Source organism: Drosophila subobscura, chromosome O (assembly GCF_008121235.1).
Source record: "Drosophila subobscura isolate 14011-0131.10 chromosome O, UCBerk_Dsub_1.0, whole genome shotgun sequence".
In the NCBI taxonomy this organism is placed as follows: domain Eukaryota; kingdom Metazoa; phylum Arthropoda; class Insecta; order Diptera; family Drosophilidae; genus Drosophila; species Drosophila subobscura.
Genome location: NC_048533.1, coordinates 24,591,305 through 24,609,918, shown reverse-complemented (window position 1 = coordinate 24,609,918; position 18,614 = coordinate 24,591,305). Strand labels below are relative to the sequence as shown.

General features: G+C 45.8%; 2 protein-coding genes and 1 long non-coding RNA gene across 4 annotated transcripts; all 3 read right to left on the bottom strand.

Moving 5' to 3' along the window:
- Nucleotides 1-268: 268 nt before the first annotated feature.
- On the bottom strand, nt 269-4,639 carry LOC117897668 (prolyl 4-hydroxylase subunit alpha-2-like). Of its 2 annotated transcripts, none has more exons than XM_034806666.1 (7): nt 4,434-4,639; nt 1,842-1,993; nt 1,636-1,786; nt 1,383-1,576; nt 706-1,325; nt 473-641; nt 269-417 (listed from the first exon to the last, which is right to left on the bottom strand). In XM_034806666.1, the coding sequence occupies exons 1-7, from the start codon at nt 4,622-4,624 to the stop codon at nt 320-322; spliced, it is 1,575 nt and encodes a 524-aa protein (XP_034662557.1). In that variant the 5' UTR covers nt 4,625-4,639; the 3' UTR covers nt 269-319. The 2 variants fall into 2 exon arrangements, with proteins under 2 accessions (XP_034662557.1, XP_034662556.1); XM_034806665.1 differs by lacking the exon at nt 4,434-4,639 and adding an exon at nt 2,061-2,295.
- Nucleotides 4,640-11,539: 6,900 nt separating this feature from the next.
- Nucleotides 11,540-12,359, bottom strand: LOC117897495. Its single transcript, XR_004649093.1, has 3 exons — nt 11,975-12,359; nt 11,787-11,917; nt 11,540-11,732 (listed from the first exon to the last, which is right to left on the bottom strand). It is a non-coding gene; the product is annotated as an uncharacterized LOC117897495 (long non-coding RNA).
- Nucleotides 12,360-16,447: 4,088 nt separating this feature from the next.
- On the bottom strand, nt 16,448-17,435 carry LOC117896859 (NADH dehydrogenase [ubiquinone] iron-sulfur protein 4, mitochondrial-like). The gene is made up of 3 exons (XM_034805388.1): nt 17,300-17,435; nt 16,906-17,229; nt 16,448-16,853 (listed from the first exon to the last, which is right to left on the bottom strand). The coding sequence occupies exons 1-3, from the start codon at nt 17,353-17,355 to the stop codon at nt 16,670-16,672; spliced, it is 564 nt and encodes a 187-aa protein (XP_034661279.1). The 5' UTR covers nt 17,356-17,435; the 3' UTR covers nt 16,448-16,669.
- Between the last annotated feature and the right edge of the window lie 1,179 nt (nt 17,436-18,614).

Genomic DNA, 18,614 nt, shown 5'->3' with positions numbered 1-18,614 from the left:
CATTTTCAATTACAAAGAAAATAATGCATATTCAGAACGTAGAGATTTGTATGTACATATACACGGTATCAACGCATACATCCACACATTTAATTACATATTTATGGAATCCACAGTACAGGTTACAAAAGCAAGCAAAAATAGAGCCAATCCTTCTTTTACAACTGTTCCAATTTATTATCAGATGAAAATATATTTGCAATACGGAAAATGTAACTTTAATTCAGACAAAATCTAAAATTTCTGCTAATTATGTTTGGATTCTGCGACTTGTATGTATATTCAAATAATATAAATTTATGTGAATTTCACTCTCTTTCTAGCTTTCTGTTGCTGAATATGGAAATACTCTCCCACCTGGGTGATAGGTGGGCTGTATGAACATTTGATCAAACTCGTGTATCCAGCAGGAGAGGACTTCAAAAAGAGGAAATCAAATTTTAGCTGAACGAATACAAAGGGAAATGCTCACCCGTTTTGGTGCCATCGATGACGGGGCATGCACCATGAAGAGTTTGAGTGTCCAGATCGTGCGTCTCCCCACGCATGTTGTACCAGAAGAGGACCTTGCCACGCTCCGCTGGAACCCTCAGCTTTAGATGGGTGAAGATGGTGGAGCCGCCGTGCCGCGCATCGCTGAGCTTCAAGGAGGAGACACATAAGGAGAGTTAATTGATGTTAAAAGGGATCTGCAAACTCACTCACATAGAAGAGGACAGTGGCCATGCGGTCGCCCTGGGTGATCGGAAAGGAGCCATTAATGAAGTCGAAGTGGCGATCGTAGTGGCCACCGAAACCGTATTTTATCAGCTGCAAGAACTGATGATCGTTCATGATCAGCCCGGTCATGTCGCGTATGCGCCTGAAGACACGATGTAGCACTGGCCAGCCGGCAGCGTCCATTTTATCGTCGGGCATCCAAGCGCCCAGTGCGGTGCGCACTTTGTATTTCTGATTCAGGTTCTTCTTGCCCAAGCCAGCGCGGATCAGTAGCGGCTCTCCAACGCGTTCAATTTCCGCTATTTCCGCGTCGGAGAGGACATTGTGGTAGACCACGATATAGGGATCCAGCGACAGCTCCTCCATACGCAGCGGCGCCAGTCGCAGGAAGGGAGAGGTTGTGGCATTGTAGCGACAGTGCAGACGGGAGGGTTTATTCTGATGGGAGGAGCGACACAACTGATTGAAATCCTCGGGTAGAGCGCGCTGCAAGTCCTCCGAGAGTTTTGCGTGTTTCGTGTTTGTGAAGAGGCTGAGTAGAGGCTCCGAATGCTCCGCCAGAGCGGGGTGGGACATCAGTGTGCGTCGAGCGTACTCTTCCTGATCTGAAAATGTATGAGAGAGATCTTCAGCATAGGGAATGTCGGATCAAGATCCCTCACCCATCTCCACGAAGCAGCGGGCCAGTAGCAGGAACACTTCGCTCGAGGCAAAGCCCAACACTTTGTACACCGAATGGTACTCGGGTTCCACCAGCTCCAAGCAGAAGGATAGAAACTGAGCGGCCTTGTCGTATTCACCCCACTGGAAGTGCAGCGTTCCCAGAGAGAAGAAGTCGATGGCTGAAATGCTGCCACTGCAGGAGGAATATTGAATACCAAAGGATGTGTTAGAGTAGTCAATCGGGAGACCTACTTGTACCGCACGCCATCGATTAGCCCCTGGAAGAGATCCTCTCCCGGCACATCATAGGTGCGAATAATGCGATACAAGGCCTCCGTGGCTTCCTCAGCATCCTCTTTCGAAGGAAATTCCTTTGCCTTTTCTTTGATAAATTTAATCTGATCTGTAAGTAAAGTATGCCGACTATTTCCAGTGTTCTTTGACCGACTTGCACTTACTTTTCCCCACAGGTTGCCGCATAAACTTCTCTAGCTGCCGCCAGTCCTCGTGCATGTGGCGGATGAGGCGGAAACTGTGCAGCGGATTCGATAGGAACTCCTCTTCCCTGCCCTTTGCTGCCTGGAGGGGTGTCCGAATCATCTCTGCAAATCTGTGGGAGCACCCAAACGAAGGAGATTAAAAGGGTTTACAGGGTATCCCTTCATCTCTAGTCTCACCCCTGCAGCACTTCGATTTTGCTCTGCAATTCTTCAATATATTCCTCAAGGTTTGAGCACAGCTCCCTGTCCAGCAGCAGCAGCTCCATTCGATGCGCCTTTGAGGCTATAAACTCTTTAGATGGATGGGAGTTCGTTTCGGGCTGACTCTGAACAGCAGCAATCGCGAGGATCAGGAGGCTCAGGAAAGACAACATGCTGATAAGAGCATGGAAAACAGAAAATATCATAATGTCTTTATTTGCTGGTGTCGTAGTTTGTGTGTTCCAGTGTCAAAAGTGGAAATTTGAGTGGAAATGCTAAGGGGTTATAATACGTTCATGAGCATCGAGTAGAGTTGTGCTTAAAGTGAGACTAAAAGATGAGCTCTAACGATTGTCACTGCTTTGGTAATGCAACAAAGTAATACAAATTCCCCATAAGAACCCATGAACAAGGAAGACGAAGAACTCAGCCCTGAGCAGGAGATCAAAATGGAGAGCTGTGAGCTGCTCTACCTCGACCATATTCGTCTCCAGAGGTTGAATAAATATAAAATAAGTTTTTTGTTTTTAGTTTTACTAATTGTAATGCAAAGTTTGAGGACTCTAGAGTCTTTATGTGCGATAAATGATTATTTGTGATCTCCTTTCAGCGCTTATTCATGCAAGAAGAATTTTCGATTGCCTCGGCGATAGGTGGGCTGGATAAACATTTGATCAAACTCGTGTATCCAGCAGGAGAGGACTGTAACAAAGGGGACAGATGATAGCTGATAGATGATAGATACAAATACTCACCCGTTTTGGTGCCACCGATGACGGGGCATGCACCATGAAGTGTTTGATCGTCCAAATCGTGCGTCTCCCCACGCATGTTGTACCAGAAGAGGACCTTGCCACGCTCCGCTGGAACCTTTAACTGTAGATGCGTAAATACAGTGGAGCCACCGTGTCGCACATCGTTAAACTTTGGAGGATAAATGGAGAATCCTTCGGTTAGTCAGAGCCAGCAGTGGAGCTTGAATCCGACTCACATAGAAGAGGACGGTGGCCATGCGGTCGCCGCAGTATTTGATGGTCGGAAAAGAAACGTTGAAGTAATCGTTGTGGACATCGTAGTGGCCACCGAATCCGTACTTTATCATCTGCATGGGCAGCTGGCGATTGAGTTTCAGTCCGGTCATATCGTGTATGCGAATGTTGATGCGATTGAGCACCGGCCAGTGATGGTCTTCTTCGGGGATCCAGGCTCCCAGGGCTGTGCGCTTCTTGCTGCTGGTGTAGCTCTTTCCATCGTACACCACACTGCGCTCCAGCAGAGGCTCTGCATCGCGTTCCACTTTCGCTATCTCCCCCTCGGACAGGACATTGTGGTAGACCACGATATAGGGATCCAGCGACAGCTCCTCCATACGCAGCGGCGCCAGTCGCAGGAAGGGCGTCGTTGTGGCATTGTAGCGACAGTGCAGACGGGAGGGCTTATTCTGATGCGAGGAGCGGCATATCTGAGCGAATTCCTCATACAGGGCGGGCTGCAAGTCCCGCGAAACTTTGACGTGCCTCTTGCTCTTGTAGAGGCTTAGTAGATCCTCCGAACGCTCCGCTAGATTGGGCAGGGCCATCAGTGTAGTTCGAGCGTCCTCTTCCCGATCTGAAAAGAGATCCAGAGAGCGAGAAATCTTCAGCGGGAGCATGTCGCACCGTAACTACTTACCCAACTCCACGAAACAGCGAGCGAGGAGACTGAGGACCTCGCTCGAGTTGAAGTTTAGAACATCGTAGACCGAGTAATATTCTGGTTGTAACAAATCGAAGCTGTACGATAGCCAGGCGACTGCTCCGCTGTACTCCCCATACTGGAAGAGCAGATTTCCAATGGAGAAGCAGTCGATGGCCGAAATGCTACCACTATATGCGGAATATTGAATATCAACGAATGAATTTGAGTTATCCATCGGGAGACCTACTTGTACCGCACGCCATCGATTAGCCCCAGGACGAGATCTTTTGGCGGCACACCATGGGTGAGGATAATCCGATAAATGGCCTCCGTGGCATCATCTGCATCTTCTTTTGATGGAAATTCCCTTGCCTTTTCTTTGATAAATTTAATTTGACCTGAAGGGAAAGCGTTGCGATTATCTCCATTATTCTTTGCCAGACTTGCACTCACTTTTCCCCACACGCCGCCTCATGAACTTCTCTAACTTCCGCCAGTCCTCGTGCATGTGGCGAATGAGGCGGAAACTGTGCAGCGGATTCGATAGGAACTCCTCCTCCTTGCCCTTCGGTGTATCGAGTGGTGTCCGAATCATCTCTGCAAATCTGTGGGAACACCCAAACGAAGGCATATAGATGGGTTTTTAGGGTGTTCCTCCATCTCCTATCTCACCGCTGCAGCACTTCGATTTTGTTCTGCAACTCTTCAATATATTCCTCAAGGTTTGCGATCAGCTTCCGTTCCAGCAGCAGCAGCTCCATTCGATGCTCCTTTGAGGTCAGAAACTCCTTGAGTGGATGGAAGTTCCTTTTGGGCTGACTCTGAACAGCAGCACTTGCAAGGATCAGCATGATGAGGATCATCTTCACCTGGATATATGGAACCGAGTATATTACAGTACTAGAAAGTCTCAAGTCTCAAGCGGGACTGTTTTTTATTCTTTTTATGCCAGCGAGGCTTGGCGGTGGCGGCTGATGTGTGCGATTGCAGCTGGCGATCGGTGTCACCTTTCGTATGGAGAACGCACTTGTTTCAGGTATTGCTTAGCCCAGGCCCTTGGGTTTTCCATTGCATGAGGTTGTGTATGGAAAGTTTATGTACATATGTAGGATCGATGGTCGAAAGTTATAAAGTGTATAATATAAAATGCTGTAAAATACTATTAAGCCGCTTTGAAGTGCTATTATTTATGCCAGAAAAATAAAATGTTTGGCATTTCTGTGGGTAATACAAGTCAGGGCTGCGATAATTGAGGGCTTATCAAGGGCTGCGGTTGCAGCTTTCCAGGTTTTCAGCTGCAGTTATTAATACATAAAACATATGTACATATGTACATACATACATATATACATACATACATACATACATATATTACTGTTTGACCGCAAACAATGCTCAATGAAACGCTTCAAATACCTTGTTTTTCCATTACCCACTCGCACTGGCAATGCGTACATATGTACATATGCATGTACATATGCATGTATGTATTTCTATGTGTAGATATGAATGTTTAGGTCAAAGACAAAGATTCCCAAGCGAAAGCAAAGCCAATAAGAACACCCACACACATTGCAACACAAAAGACGCTCTTAAATGATCTCAGCGCAGGTGCTCTTTCTTCAAGCAAGGCGCTCTTTACTTTACACCCCCGCTACAGGTCATTGCACTGGTTAGTAAGAGAGGATCAAAAATAAGAACTCTTCGCACTTTTCACCTTTGTCCCACCCACTGCAAGGCATTGGCAGGCGGCACCAAACAACAATCCAAAGCATCAGCAACAACAAATACTCAATGCAAAACACAGCCCAAACACACAAAACAAACAAAAACACATAAAAGCCGCTCAGCGCATATTACGCCGCTCTTAACTTTCCGCCCCTCTTCAGGTAATTGCACAAACACCGCAAGCAGTAGAAAGAGAGGTAAAATTTCTTCTATGCTGATGATGATCTCATCCCACTCCTCTGCCCTTCTAGAACATTCGCAAAAGAAACAAAAGACACAATGCAACAGCAAAGCCGCTCTTAAATGCTCTCCCTGATTGCAGTTCGTTCACCTTCAAATAACTTTGCGTGTGAAGGGAGCTTAAGTCAAAAGAGAGAGCATCAGAAAGAGGTAATCTAAACCAAGCCACCCACGCACTCAAATCTGCGCCGCTCTCTCAATTTAAATTTCCCTTCCCTGACCATTTAGACACAGGAGAGAAGTTCCCTGACCGTTTAGACACAGGAGAGGAGTTCCCTGACCGTTTAGACACAGCAGAGGAATTCCCACACAAATTTCCTCAACCGGCGCGGGCGCGTGCTTTTTTATGTCGTGTTTTGAAAAGTGTTAAGAAAAGTGTTAAAAAATAGTGGAAAAGTTCGGAAAATTTTGAAAGAACCCGTGTGATAAGTGTGGAAAGTGTTTAAAAGTAAAATCTGCCGGAGAAGTGATCAAATGTGTTGAAAAAAGCAGGAAAAGAAAAGAAATGTTCTGAAGAATGCAGGAAAAGGTCAAATCCATGAGGGCAGAAGGCCAAAAGTTAAGGCACAAGTGAAAAAACAATCACAGCAATAGTTTCAATGTTTTTTCAATGTGAAAGTAGGCCCGAAAAATTGCAATTGCGTCGCAGTTTTAGCGGAGCACCCCCACCTTTTTTTCTTGTAGAGCAAATTTCAGTGGGAAGAAGACGAGGCAAAATAACGGAAAAATGGCGTGATTTGCGATTGAGTTTTTTTTTCTGTGAGAGTGAGAGCACTCGGCTGCATTGAGTGAAAATTGAGTGAAGTGTTAGAGTGAGGTGGCTAAAGAAAGAGCGGAAAAAGAATCTCACTAAGTGTAAAGTGTATGTGAAAGTGTCGATGGTCATTATGACGGCAAGGGGAGCCAGGCGGTTACGGCTAAAGTGAGTGAAGTGTTAGAGTGAGCCCAAACTAAAAACAGTTGAATGTACCGCAAGACTAAGGAAAGAGCGGAAAAAAGTCTCACTCACTTACTGTCGATGGTCATTATGAGCACCCCCCACCTTTTTTTCTTGTAGAGCAAATTTCAGTGAGAAGAAGACGAGGCAAAATAACGGAAAAATGGCGTGATTTGTGATTGAGTTTTTTTTTTTCTGTGAGAGTGAGAGTATTCGGCTGCATTGAGTGAAAATTGAGTGAAGTGTTAGAGTGAGATGGCTAAAGAAAGAGCGGAAAAAGAATCTCACTAAGTGTAAAGTGCAAGTGAAAGTGTCGATGGTCATATTGACGGCAAGGGGAGCCAGGCGGTTACGGCTAAAGTGAGTGAAAAGTGAGTGCAGGATGGTCATATTGACGGCAAGGAGAGCCACGCGGTTACGGCTAAAGTGAGTGAAGTGTTAGAGTGAGCCCAAACTAAAAACAGTTGAATGTCCCGCAGAACTAAAGAAAGAGCGGAAAAAAGACTCACTAAGTGATAAGTGAAAGTGAAAGTGTCGATGGTCATTATGACGGCAAGGAGAGCCAGGCGGTTACGGCTAAAGTGAGTGAAAAGCGAGTGCAGGATGGTCATTTTGATGGCAAGGGGAGCCAGGCGGTTACGGCTAAAGTGAGTGCAGGATGGTCATTATGACGGCAAGGAGTGCCAGGCGGTTACGGCAAAAGTGAGTTTTACTAAAAGCGAGTGAAAGTGCGCGAGTGAAAAAAGTCGGAACTTACCTCAAAAACAAAAAAAAGCGGAAAGTAAGAGTGACAAAAACAATAAATGTATGGGTATGACATGTACCGCAAGAACCTTAAAAAGAACGGAAATATGTATGCACAGACAATAACATTTGTATCCGTTTCTCTTTGATTTGGAACTATAACAAAGAAGATCAAGAGAGAGTATATCCCAGCAGCAAAGTCAAGTAAAATTGAAGGTGAGTTTACATCCGACTCTTTTTTATACTATTGTTCTATTATTCATTTGAGTTGACATTAATCAACTTTGCATTTAATTCTACACTATTCTGAAGTTTTTTTTTACTTTTGGAATTACTTCTTGATAAAAAAGTGTTAAAATTGTTTTCTGTCCGATTCTCCACTGCAACAGTGCAAAAGTCAGGAACATTCGAAGAACAAGACTGCTTACTCATCTGTAGCCTTCCCCTGTGGAGTGTGGGATTCTTCTTCTTTGCTTGACCTTCGATTCGCTTTCTTCTCTGGCACTGGCGCTGGCCCTGGCACTCGGCTCATTGCACCATTAAGTGGCAATTAAATTCAATTAGCCGCAATACTCTCCGGTACGCTCCGATATGGGCATCCCTCTGCTCCCCATTTATCACGCTTGGCCGTCCCTGAAACCTTCTCCTCCTCATCCTTTCTGTCGGATTCCTCTGCAACTTTTGCACTTCGATTTCGATTGGTGCTGCTAATAATTTCTCAGATTTATCGTCTTCCTATTCTCCACTCTACTTCCTGTTTGTTTGGCGAAAGTTCTTCTCTGGGTTTTCTTGGCTTTGCCGACTTGGCTTTCAATTAAGATTGATGGCGTGCACTTTTCCCTGCGCTTTCCTTTTCCCACTCTCTAAACAGGCCACTTCCGCAGTGTAGTGCGAGTGTATGGAATGCATTTGTCTTGATTTCACCTTTTGAGCCAACAGACTCATACAGATACAGCTACAGATTGGAGGAGACCTATTCATCTCGCAGACAACATATGTATGTCTGCACCAACTCCCTGTCTCTCCCTCTATCTGGTTGTTGGCCGAAAGGTAACAGCGGCAATTTATCAAAATTTACACACACAAAGAGGCAGAGGCGGCTGAAGCGGAGGCTGAGTGATGGGGCAGAGGCAGGACATGCAGCAGAAATGTGGCCACAATTGGCATATGCGTGTGCGTCTGTGCATTTGTGTGTGTGTGTTGCTAGGTGGAGACTCCCCTCTCTCCCGCTCTCTGTACTTGACTTAAATTGCTTTTTTCAATGCCAACGGCTGCTGCTGCTGCTGCTGCTGCTGCTGCTGCTGTTGCTCTTGCTGCTGTTGTTGTCCTCCTGTCACATGCGGAGCCAAGTGTCATTTCAGCAAAATCCCTCAAGTCGTTCGTCTGCCCTTGTCTGTCCTGTCTGAGTATCTGTGTGTTGTGTATGTGTGTGCGTAAGAAAACATTGTGCAAAATATATGTTGGGGCAACAACAGAAACAACATTTTTCTGCGGCGGCTTAAATTGCATTGGGAAATAGGTTGGGGATCTACTGCCACTCTGCCACGCCAAGACAATGAACAGTTGTTGCCACTGCCTCCGCTGGAGTGTGTGTGTGGGTGGCTGCTGAAAGGTGCATTTGTTTTGGGGCCACAAAGATAGGTCTTCCCTCTGGGAATATTCCCCCTTCAAATATCAGACTTTGTCAACTCTGATTCTGATGCTCTGAAATTGTTCTAATTGGGCGAATCTTTTCCCCAAAAAGTGTGGAGTACTCTCCATCTAAGCCCATCAGCCTTATCCCACAATCTCTTTATCCTGGCTCCATCCTGTTGCTCCTTCGCTCTAATAAAATTAAAATGCCAACCATTTTCACTCTAAGAAAGTTCCTGAAATGTGATAGCTCCAAAGCCCAAAGACTTCTCCGCCTCCGCTTACTGTTAAAAAATTAGCAACAATTTTTCAGCATCGCATCAAAATGTGCCCTGCCCCACTGTCAACCGCATCGTGAGGCAAAGCCACCCTCAGTTCTCAGTTGCTGCTCCCCCCCTCAACTCTGTGGCACTTATCAAGAAGCTGACTTACTTTGTGCTACACCTTGTGGCTCTACCCATTCCCATTCCCCTCCCCGCTCCGCTTCTTTCTTCCTGCCACACGCACTTTGTCATCTGCTCGGGCCCCGCCTGGCTCTGGTTCTGGTTCTGTCTCCGGTTGCGACTCCAGCCTGCTCCTTCCTTCGTGGTAATTTGATATGCCGTCGTGGCTTACATTTTTTATCCGCCATTACCGCAAAACGATTTACTTCCGCGTCGCAATTTGCTTTAAATTTTTATTTAAACAACAATTTGTTCAGATTTCGAGCAGATTGAGATTTCCGCTGAAAGATGTGCCACAGAGATCTGGGTTGAGAGAGAGAGATTTGATTTGATTGTGTGGCATGGCCAACGGGGACCAGGAGTCTGTGGCAATGCCATCCATATTGTCCACTCATTGATGCACCTTCAGCCACAGGGGCTGCCAAGGATGTGACTGCAACGGACACTCGACAAATTAATTTGCTGCACACTCCTGCACACAGCTGCCTCGAATTGTTGGGTGTGGACCGCCAGTCCACAGTCCTTGCTCCTTGATGGCACTGTCCTTGATGTTTGCTCAGCACTTGGTGGAGAGTATAGAGAGAGGATATCATGTCCTCGTTGAGGCGTATGCGACAGGCGGAATTAAGGAAGTCTTTTTCGATAGAAGATTCCAAATGTTTTACTGAGAGTTTTACTCTTGAATTCCTTTATTTATGTATAAATGAAATGCATTAAATTCAGGAGAATTAAATTATTCCAGGGTATCTATCAATTGCTTCCATTAGAATAAGAATTTAGTAATACTTTCCCCCATTAGACGCTTTCTTTTTCTGTTTTTTTTTCTGTTATTCCTTTTCTCATTCTTGAGCTGAAATTGGTTTCGTGTTCATTTTCGTTTGCGCTTTTTCCCCTTTCTCTGTCTATCTCTTGCTGGTCCACGTCCACGCCCACCTCAGGGCGCGATTTAGTCAAGAAATTACCCCCATGCCTTCTGGCCCACTCGATTGTTTTTCCTGCACTTTTTTGTGCGGTTTTTAATTTGATTTCTTGCACCTTTTCTAATTGGCAATTGGAGTCGCTTGGATGTCGCTGACAGCAGCAGACGATTTTTCCTCTGGCCCCAACAAATTTAAAAGCTTTAAATTATCCCCGGACTGGGGAGGTTTGGGTGGCTGGTCCGACTCCTGGCGTTAATGGCTCTTTTATGGCCGCCACTGTGCGGTCCCCCCGCTGCTGCTGCTGAGGCTGCTGCTGTGGCAGCTGCAAATATTTTGCCACTCCGTAGCAGTGCACAGTTTGGGGATTGAGGGAGGCATGGGGATGGGGTCTTGTTTCAGCAAAAATCTAATCTATGCAAGCCCCGCCACATGTCCGCACCGCTAGCCGCTCGACGCTCTCCGCTTCACGCAGTGTGGCAACTATTTTTTTGCCGCTTGCAACATTTTTTCCGGCTACGGCTACTGCTGTTGCTGTTGGGGAAGCTTAACAGTTAATTGCCCCTTGAAGAATACAGCGACACAGCTACGGGAGCTCCATAGATCCACAGATCCCGAGTCCAGAGTCCAGAGTCGATTCTCATGCCACGGACACACGTGGACACACCGACACAAAAGCACCGCCCCGCCCCGTACAATGGCTCTCCATTTGCCCCTCCTCCATGTCCTCCTCCTCGTGTCCGTGTCCGTGCGTGTGTTTTAATCGGTTTGACTTTGCTGCCTGACCTGACTGCGGGGAGGTGGGACGCAGTGTGGCATGCAACAACAAGGACAAACAACCAGTGTTGCTAGTGTGTGTTGGCCGGGCCCTGCAGCAGATTGAATCCTAATCGAGAGGATTTGACTTTGGTTACGTTGCGTAAACACGCAACAACCGGCACATACCCCTACAGGAATTCCCATGCCCCTTGCTCAGGATTACAGTGAAACCTGGCTAGAATGAAGAGACACGAAATACTAATACTGTCACTCACAGAAAGGAATTAATTATTTGCTCTTTTCTTCTGAGGAGAGGGGCAAACATTCGATACAGATCTTGGAAAGATCAACAATGGCACGAACACTTGTCGAAGATTTTGGAGAACTTGAATCTGCAGTTTAATCATAGCATGGGGTTCGTTGTTCATGTTTCTCATCCTATTCGCTGATCCTTTGCTACTTATCCTGGGAGGAAGCCGTGACCTGGTGCTTGCAGCAGACAACCCACGCTAATGTCTCCGATTTGGTACCATAATTTTGTTTAACGATGAAATACAACTTCCGTTTGGTTCTGAAATGGTCGAAAATTAATAAAACCGGACATCAATCGCACCTTTGCTCTCACCTCAAAGCGGCGAAACAACTTGGTCCTCGCAGTGCAGGTTTTTCAAACATTATTTAAACATTATTGTGAATGATCCATGCTAATGCAGTCCGTAGACATTGCCTTGAGGTTTACCTAGAATCTGTTTGCATCTGAAAGTGTGCTCGTACATATAAGCATGTGTAAAAGCAATCATCAAATATACATACCAAAGAAGGGATGCGGGGATGCAATGGGGACAGCGAATGGCTCTATCTACACTCTCAAGGAGCCAATTGGACGGTGTCCCCCCAGAATCAATAGCAACGGATCAGCCAACAGGATGACACCCACAAAGAGCCAACCCGAAGCTTTGGTGCGACTGCAGACTGCCTCCGACAAACCATAGCGCCACAATGCTCGTGCCGCAAGAATCAAATGAACAAAAACTAAATAAGGGCAGACAAAAAAACGCTACCAACTATTTTATATCTGGCATCTGTTAGAATTTTCTTCACTCTTAGCTTCCCGACTCGTAAAAATTTATTTGTGTTAACATTTTTGAATTTTTGTTTTTTGAATCTAAATTTTTGATGTTGCCTTGTCGAGGCGTTTCTAGTGACTGAACATTTTCCAGAGCTCCAGGCTAAGCTGAGATATATTCGGATTTAAGGAGTGTGCGATGCCTACTTCGATCCTTAAATCGGTGCACTGAAAAGGGATATTAGTCGTGTGGTGTGTGGGGAGGGGTTAACTCGAATGATTTCTGACCAATTTGAAGTATCTTTTGATTACCTTGGATACGCAATCAGAATGATAGCCAGTGGGGCACATTCCCAGCATCCACTGTAGTGCTCTTCCGAGTGCAGTTTATTGTAGCAGACTCGTAGTTGTGGCACAGGCAGGCTGGCAGGCTGGCAGCTGTTGTTTGCTTGTCCTTGGGGCAATTCGGTGGGCTTTTGTCTGTTGTCTGGGTGGAGGCAGTTTTTAAAGGGGGCTGCAGGAAGGCAATTTGTATGTGTGTGCCCCGTTAGGTGAGCAGCCAATGGGGCATGTGTGGATTGAAGGCCCGCAACTGCTTTGGCTGTGCCCCCCTTGTGCTGCTGCTGCTGCTGCAGCTTGCGGTTGCGTTTAGCCATTTCCTGCTGCTGCCACACCCACTCCAGACCAACTATTGGCCGTGGCTTTAAATGCGCTTTTAATCGCTCAGAGATTCGAGGGATTCGCTGAGTTCTCGAGGTTCTCCAGCCCGAACGTTGCATCAATATTGAAATTGAACTGCGGCCAACGTGTGTCCTGTGCAAGGAGCAAAGCAGAGCCGAGCAGCTGTTGGCAGAAAGAGAGAGTAGATAGCGATGGTTATAACTTTTTGACAGTTTTAAGTTTGAGCGAAACTCCTCGACTGACTCTCGTGTGATTGCCCCTGTGTGTCCGTCCCCCTATGTGTTGTTTGGCAACTTGTGACACAAAGGCGCCAGCCGCCATCCTCGATATGCCTCCATCCACTCCTCATCTGTACCTCTCTCCCACTGTCTGTGCAGCCCGTTCTTCCCGTTCTTGGGGGCATGCAACAATGCGCTGACTTGACTTGTCTTACTCCTGTCTGTTGTCTGTTGTCCTTCCTGCTCTTTTCCTGCCGCTCCCTGCGACCTTCACACACACTCGAGCAAAACTTAAACATCACGTAAGCATCCACTTCCCCTACCACTTTCTCTTCTTCTGTGTGGCAGGCGTCTGCCCCTTCTCGCTCTGTTCTGGGCGCATCCCCGATTTGTACATACATCAAAAATTTTATTATTTCTTACAATTTTTGCTTAAATTTAGCTTTTACTTTTCGTCCTGCTGCTGTTCCTTCTGCTGCTGAAAAGGTCAGACATTGTCAGTTAAGTGTCCATGTCGTTGTCCATGTCCAAGTCGCAGTCGAAGAGTTGAGAGTCTGGCGTCCAGTGTCCAGAAAACTCTTGTCCAAAATTTCGAGTGCTTTTTACAATTTTTTAGTGCTCTCTGCTCCGCTTCCCCTGCCTTCCCTTGCCACTGTTTTGGCCTGTCTTTTGGCCCTTATTGAACGCCTTTCGGTTAGGTGTCAATGTGTGCAGAAGCTGAAGGGGCAGCAGCAGCAGCAAAATTATGGCAAAGGCAAATGGTATTGGAAAACTTTGCCATGCCAGTAAATGGATATTACAATTCAGATTCAGATTCTTGTGGCAGGGAAAGGGAAAAACCAAAAAAGAGTTGTGAGAATGTGCGACCAAAGGGATGAGGCAGACCACAGAGGAGTTGGTCCTACATGCCATATGATTGTTTCTATGATTGGATGGGAGTGTAAATGTTCCAGGGAAGATGGAAGAGGAGAACGAAGGAGGCACATTCAGGCACAAAAAACAAATTATTATTAAATTAAATAAAGAGAAAAGAGTAAATTTGGCGATTAAAAATGATGGCAACTTATTAAAAGCAATCATTTAAGGTGAAGTTTCTGGGAGAACAAGGAAATTTAGTACAAGCATTTGGGAGTCGATAATCGCATCTCCCTCCAATGGCAAGGGTGTTCCCTTCTCTCTTATTTCTCAAACCCAAGATACAGATATATGGTAGCATCTCCTTCCGTTTCCCCCATTCGAATCGAATTGGAACGCAAAACGAATTCACTCGCCCACCGTGACATAAATCACAAAATCAACAACTAACACAAAACGGTATAAAAAATACAGATTTTGATTTATTGGCTGTTGGCTCCCCCCAACCGACACCGTGTAACCCACCTCACCCCTGCCCTAAGTAGACAGCTCAAAGGCCTAAACGTGGCCTAAAGCAAACAAGAACAAGAAGCAGAAAGCCAAAACAAAACAAAACCAAACCAGAAATCAGATATGAAAGAGGAGCAGAGCCCCCAAACAATGGAGAGAGAAAGAGAGACTTTTGATTTGTGACTTGCGACTTTTCACGTAGCAATTTTCCCTCCTCCACACACGCACACACACACGCACGTGGAGGGGAAGAAAATCTCCATAAAATGAAAATATGAAAATAAAAATCACGCAACAGGATATTGAAACGTCACACATATGCCACAAGTGCCACAAGGCAAGGCCTTGCCTCACGTAGTGCACAGCGAAGAGGGGTGTAGGAGAGTGTGGATGTGTGTGTGTGGGTGTGGGTGTGTGGCAGACAGGACTTCATTTTGGGGGGCATTAAAACTGTCAGTGGCGCAGATTGCCTGCGGTGGCTAAGGACAGCGACACCTACACCTTCCACATGATTTATTTGCCAATGGCATTGCCATTGCATTTATTTGTTTGTTGCAGCGGCAAAAGCAGCATCAAAGGTGGGAGAGAGAGGTAGAACAGGGAAGCCGCACACTGGGGCGGTTGTGTGTCCCAGCAAGCGGAGAGAAAGTGAAATTGGCGCAAAAAACTGCGCAAAAATTCGAACGTAAACCCCACCCGTAAACAGTTGCAGCAGTTTCTTTAGCCTTATTTCGTCACGTCACAACCACCACCCACTGCCCCCGCCCCAGAGCGAGCACGTCCTAGGAGTAGTGTTCTGCGGAGCAGCAGCAGCAGTTGGCCAAAAGCAACGATAGATGTGAAGGTGGGTCAGAAGGAGCAACAGAAGCAGCAGCAGCAGTTGGTGGGGAGTAGCAGTTGTCTTTCGTGGGAGAGAGTCCTGCGCTGGATCCTGGCCAATTGTCGGGACGCCGACTGATTGGAACTTTCAGCCTGCAGCAGCTTCTGCCACAGGACGTGCAGCGAAAGTTTAAACAAATACTGGAGCAGGACTCAGTCGATAGGGGGAGTGGGCTACTAGTTGGGGGAATGGAAATTCGCGTTAAAGTTGCGTAAAAATGCCACAAAAACAGCTTCAAAGAGCAAACGAAATCGGAGCTGCACTGTACCCTTTGTTGGACAGTGTAGGGCATATCTACACTCAGCTGCCCATCCACCCACTCCGTGTGTGCGTATCCTGAAAGCATATCCATTTCACGCACAAGTGCCGTGTGTGCTCTGGCCCCGAGAATGAACCGTGTGTCAAATCCATTAACCTTCTGTTTACTTTTCTACGTCCAGCCAGAAGCCAGAGGCAGCAGCCGCAAAAAAATCACAAGTAGCAGCCACCCACTAGAAACAAGAAAAGGGAAAGGGAATCAGGAGCAGGAGACCATAGATGCCAATGCCTCTGCCTCTGCCTCTGCTCGAGTGAAAGTGTTTTTGTGTGGTTGGAAATTTGATATTTTCACTAAATTGCGTTGCACACTTGAGGTCCGGTCCGGTCCTTCCCACTCCGAACATAAATCTTACCTTGGTGTTTTAGGGGGCGACTGGTGCGGGGGAAATGGAGCAGCAAATCAACTCCCATCCACACGTATCGGTGGAGCCAGTAAACCTCTTGCCCCCCCACCCGCAACTGAGTATGAAATGAGTATTAAGTTGACGTAAATTGCGGTCCATTACATTAACCAAAAGGGAAAGAGGAAAGAGTCTAAGGGAAAGTCCAAGGGTGAGGAGTGGCAGTGGGCCGCTTGGGGTCTGGTCTGCCAATTAACCTCCCTCTTAGCCCCTTCCAGTGGTGTTTGTGCTAATTGCTTTGGTAGTTTCTGTGTAGCACCGGAAACAAAACAATATCGATGGGAAAAGATAAATGGGAATGGCGGAGGTGTTTATTAGCAGATGTACCGAAGATGTAGGTACATTAAGAGCAATAAATGCACTTTAATGGGTTTTAATTTATTTACTTGGGATTTACTTGAAATATGTGCTATTTTATTGAATGTTTTCGCACGTTTCAAATGGATTATTCAAGCAGATGGATTCCGATTGCTATTTTGGATTAAAGACTAATAAAAAGTTGTGTGATTGATTCTGGCGCTGCCTTTCTCTTTTTGTGTGCTTTGAAGGTTCAATCTTCCCAATTAAGTGCCCCAAAATCTACTTGGTGGAGAGACGAGTGCGCTTGTTCCACGAAAAGTTGTCTCCGTAGCTCTTCTTCTTCTGCTTCTTGGGCCTGGGCACTTTGGCATCGATATACCAACGCCAGCCATTGCGTTCGCAGTAGTTGACGGCCTCATCTTTGCTGCCGAAATGCAAATTTAAATTGGACAAAGGATCGCCACTGTGGAATACTAATTTTAGTACTAATTACTAGTCCTAATTGCAATACTTACGTTGAGGCCCAGCCCATTAGTGGGTTCTCCCATCGCTCCCGATTGTCAAACTCAATCTGCCAGTTTTTGAGGTTGCTAGTGCCGCTTTGCATCGCGTGCTTGGGTGGCAGGTGAATGCGTGCACGACGCTGCTTTAGCTGCTCTGAGGGCACTCCGGAAATGGGACTCAGATCCACGGCTGTGGGCACGGCGATCTTTTCGCTCAATTTGCAGCGCTCCTCCAACTCCTCGGGACGAGCCAAGGCCGTTTTTGGATCGAGCGGAGCATCGGTATCTTTGGTGGATGCGCAGCGGGAAGCGCTTTTACTGGTAGTAGAATTTAAGCTACAGCACCAACAACAAAACATGCAAAATGTTTTAATAAATGTGCGAGATGGAATTCAATTTTACTTACAACTGCAAGGAGGTGGACTTAGTCCTGAGGCACATTACTCTGCGTAGCAGGGACATTTTTCTGGAAAGTAGAATTTTGTACAAGCAATTTGGAACACAAATTCACTCGTCACTTGGTTTTATGTTTGTTTTACTTAGTGTTGGGTTAGCTCACTGTTGATACGATCTATCGATATTATGCTTTCGATATTAATCCTATCCAACACTTAACGAAAATTCCATATAAATTGCAACGTAAATGGGTGTTCGCTTTGCTGTTCCATTTCTCTGAATTATCTTTGATCATTTCCCAAATTAATTCTCGCTAAAGCTCTAAAATCTTCTCTACATATTTTTGGTTCCCTCTTAATTGAATTTTAATTGTCATTGATTTCACTTTGCTGCACTTTTCACTTTTGGAAGCCATTTTTAATGCAATGACAGCATCGATGAAGGAGAGAGATACAACAACGGTTGTACCTTCGAAACCGAACCAAAATTTGCATTGTTTTCCTCTCTCCAGCGGAAAGCCAAAAGAGCAACAGGAGGAGCTACAGCTACAGCATCCTGGCTGTTGCTCTTTTGACTCTGCTACAAATAAGCGCGGCATCAACTTTAATCACCTGCTTAATTAAATCAGTTTCGCCTGGCGACTGGCGCCAGGTCCAGCACTGGCACTGCCACTGCCACTGGCACTGTCCCTTGTAGCAGCCATTGTGTCCTTCTGTTGGTGGGTTGGGCTCCTGTGTTTTGGTCCTGCATAAATTACGTGCTGCATAATCACCTACAAGCATTCCATTTAAGCTCCTGCCAAGTGTCCTTTGCTCTCGTTTGGAGTTTTCCTTGTTCTTGGCTTTACTTTTTGTTTTTTGTCTTTTTTTTTGGCTTGCTGCTGATGTCCGTCTGATAAAGTTCTTAAATCATTTACGTTTTCCTTGCGTTGCCATCGCTTTTCTTTTGTTTTTCCCCGCGATGCGGTTTTCATTTGCTCTGTTACGAGTTTTGTTTTTATCTTGATTCTGATTTAGATTCAGATTTATGTTTTTTAATTCCATTAGCGAGCCATTTACCTACACACAGCGGAGGGGCGGGAGTTGTGTTTAAAAAGAGTTTAACGATCTGTGAATTGTGATATGATGGAAGAAGAAAATAACATTGTGTTCCATGGGAATTTTAGGGGAAATTATGCAGCACTAGATAATTGCTGTAAGAACAGGGAAAAAAATGAATACTCTGTTTTTATGGTACTTTAGATTTTTTTTAAGGAGAATCAGAATAAGTTTTAGGAAGACTTTCATTTGATATTTGTTACTTTCATTTGTTAAGAAAGATATTTT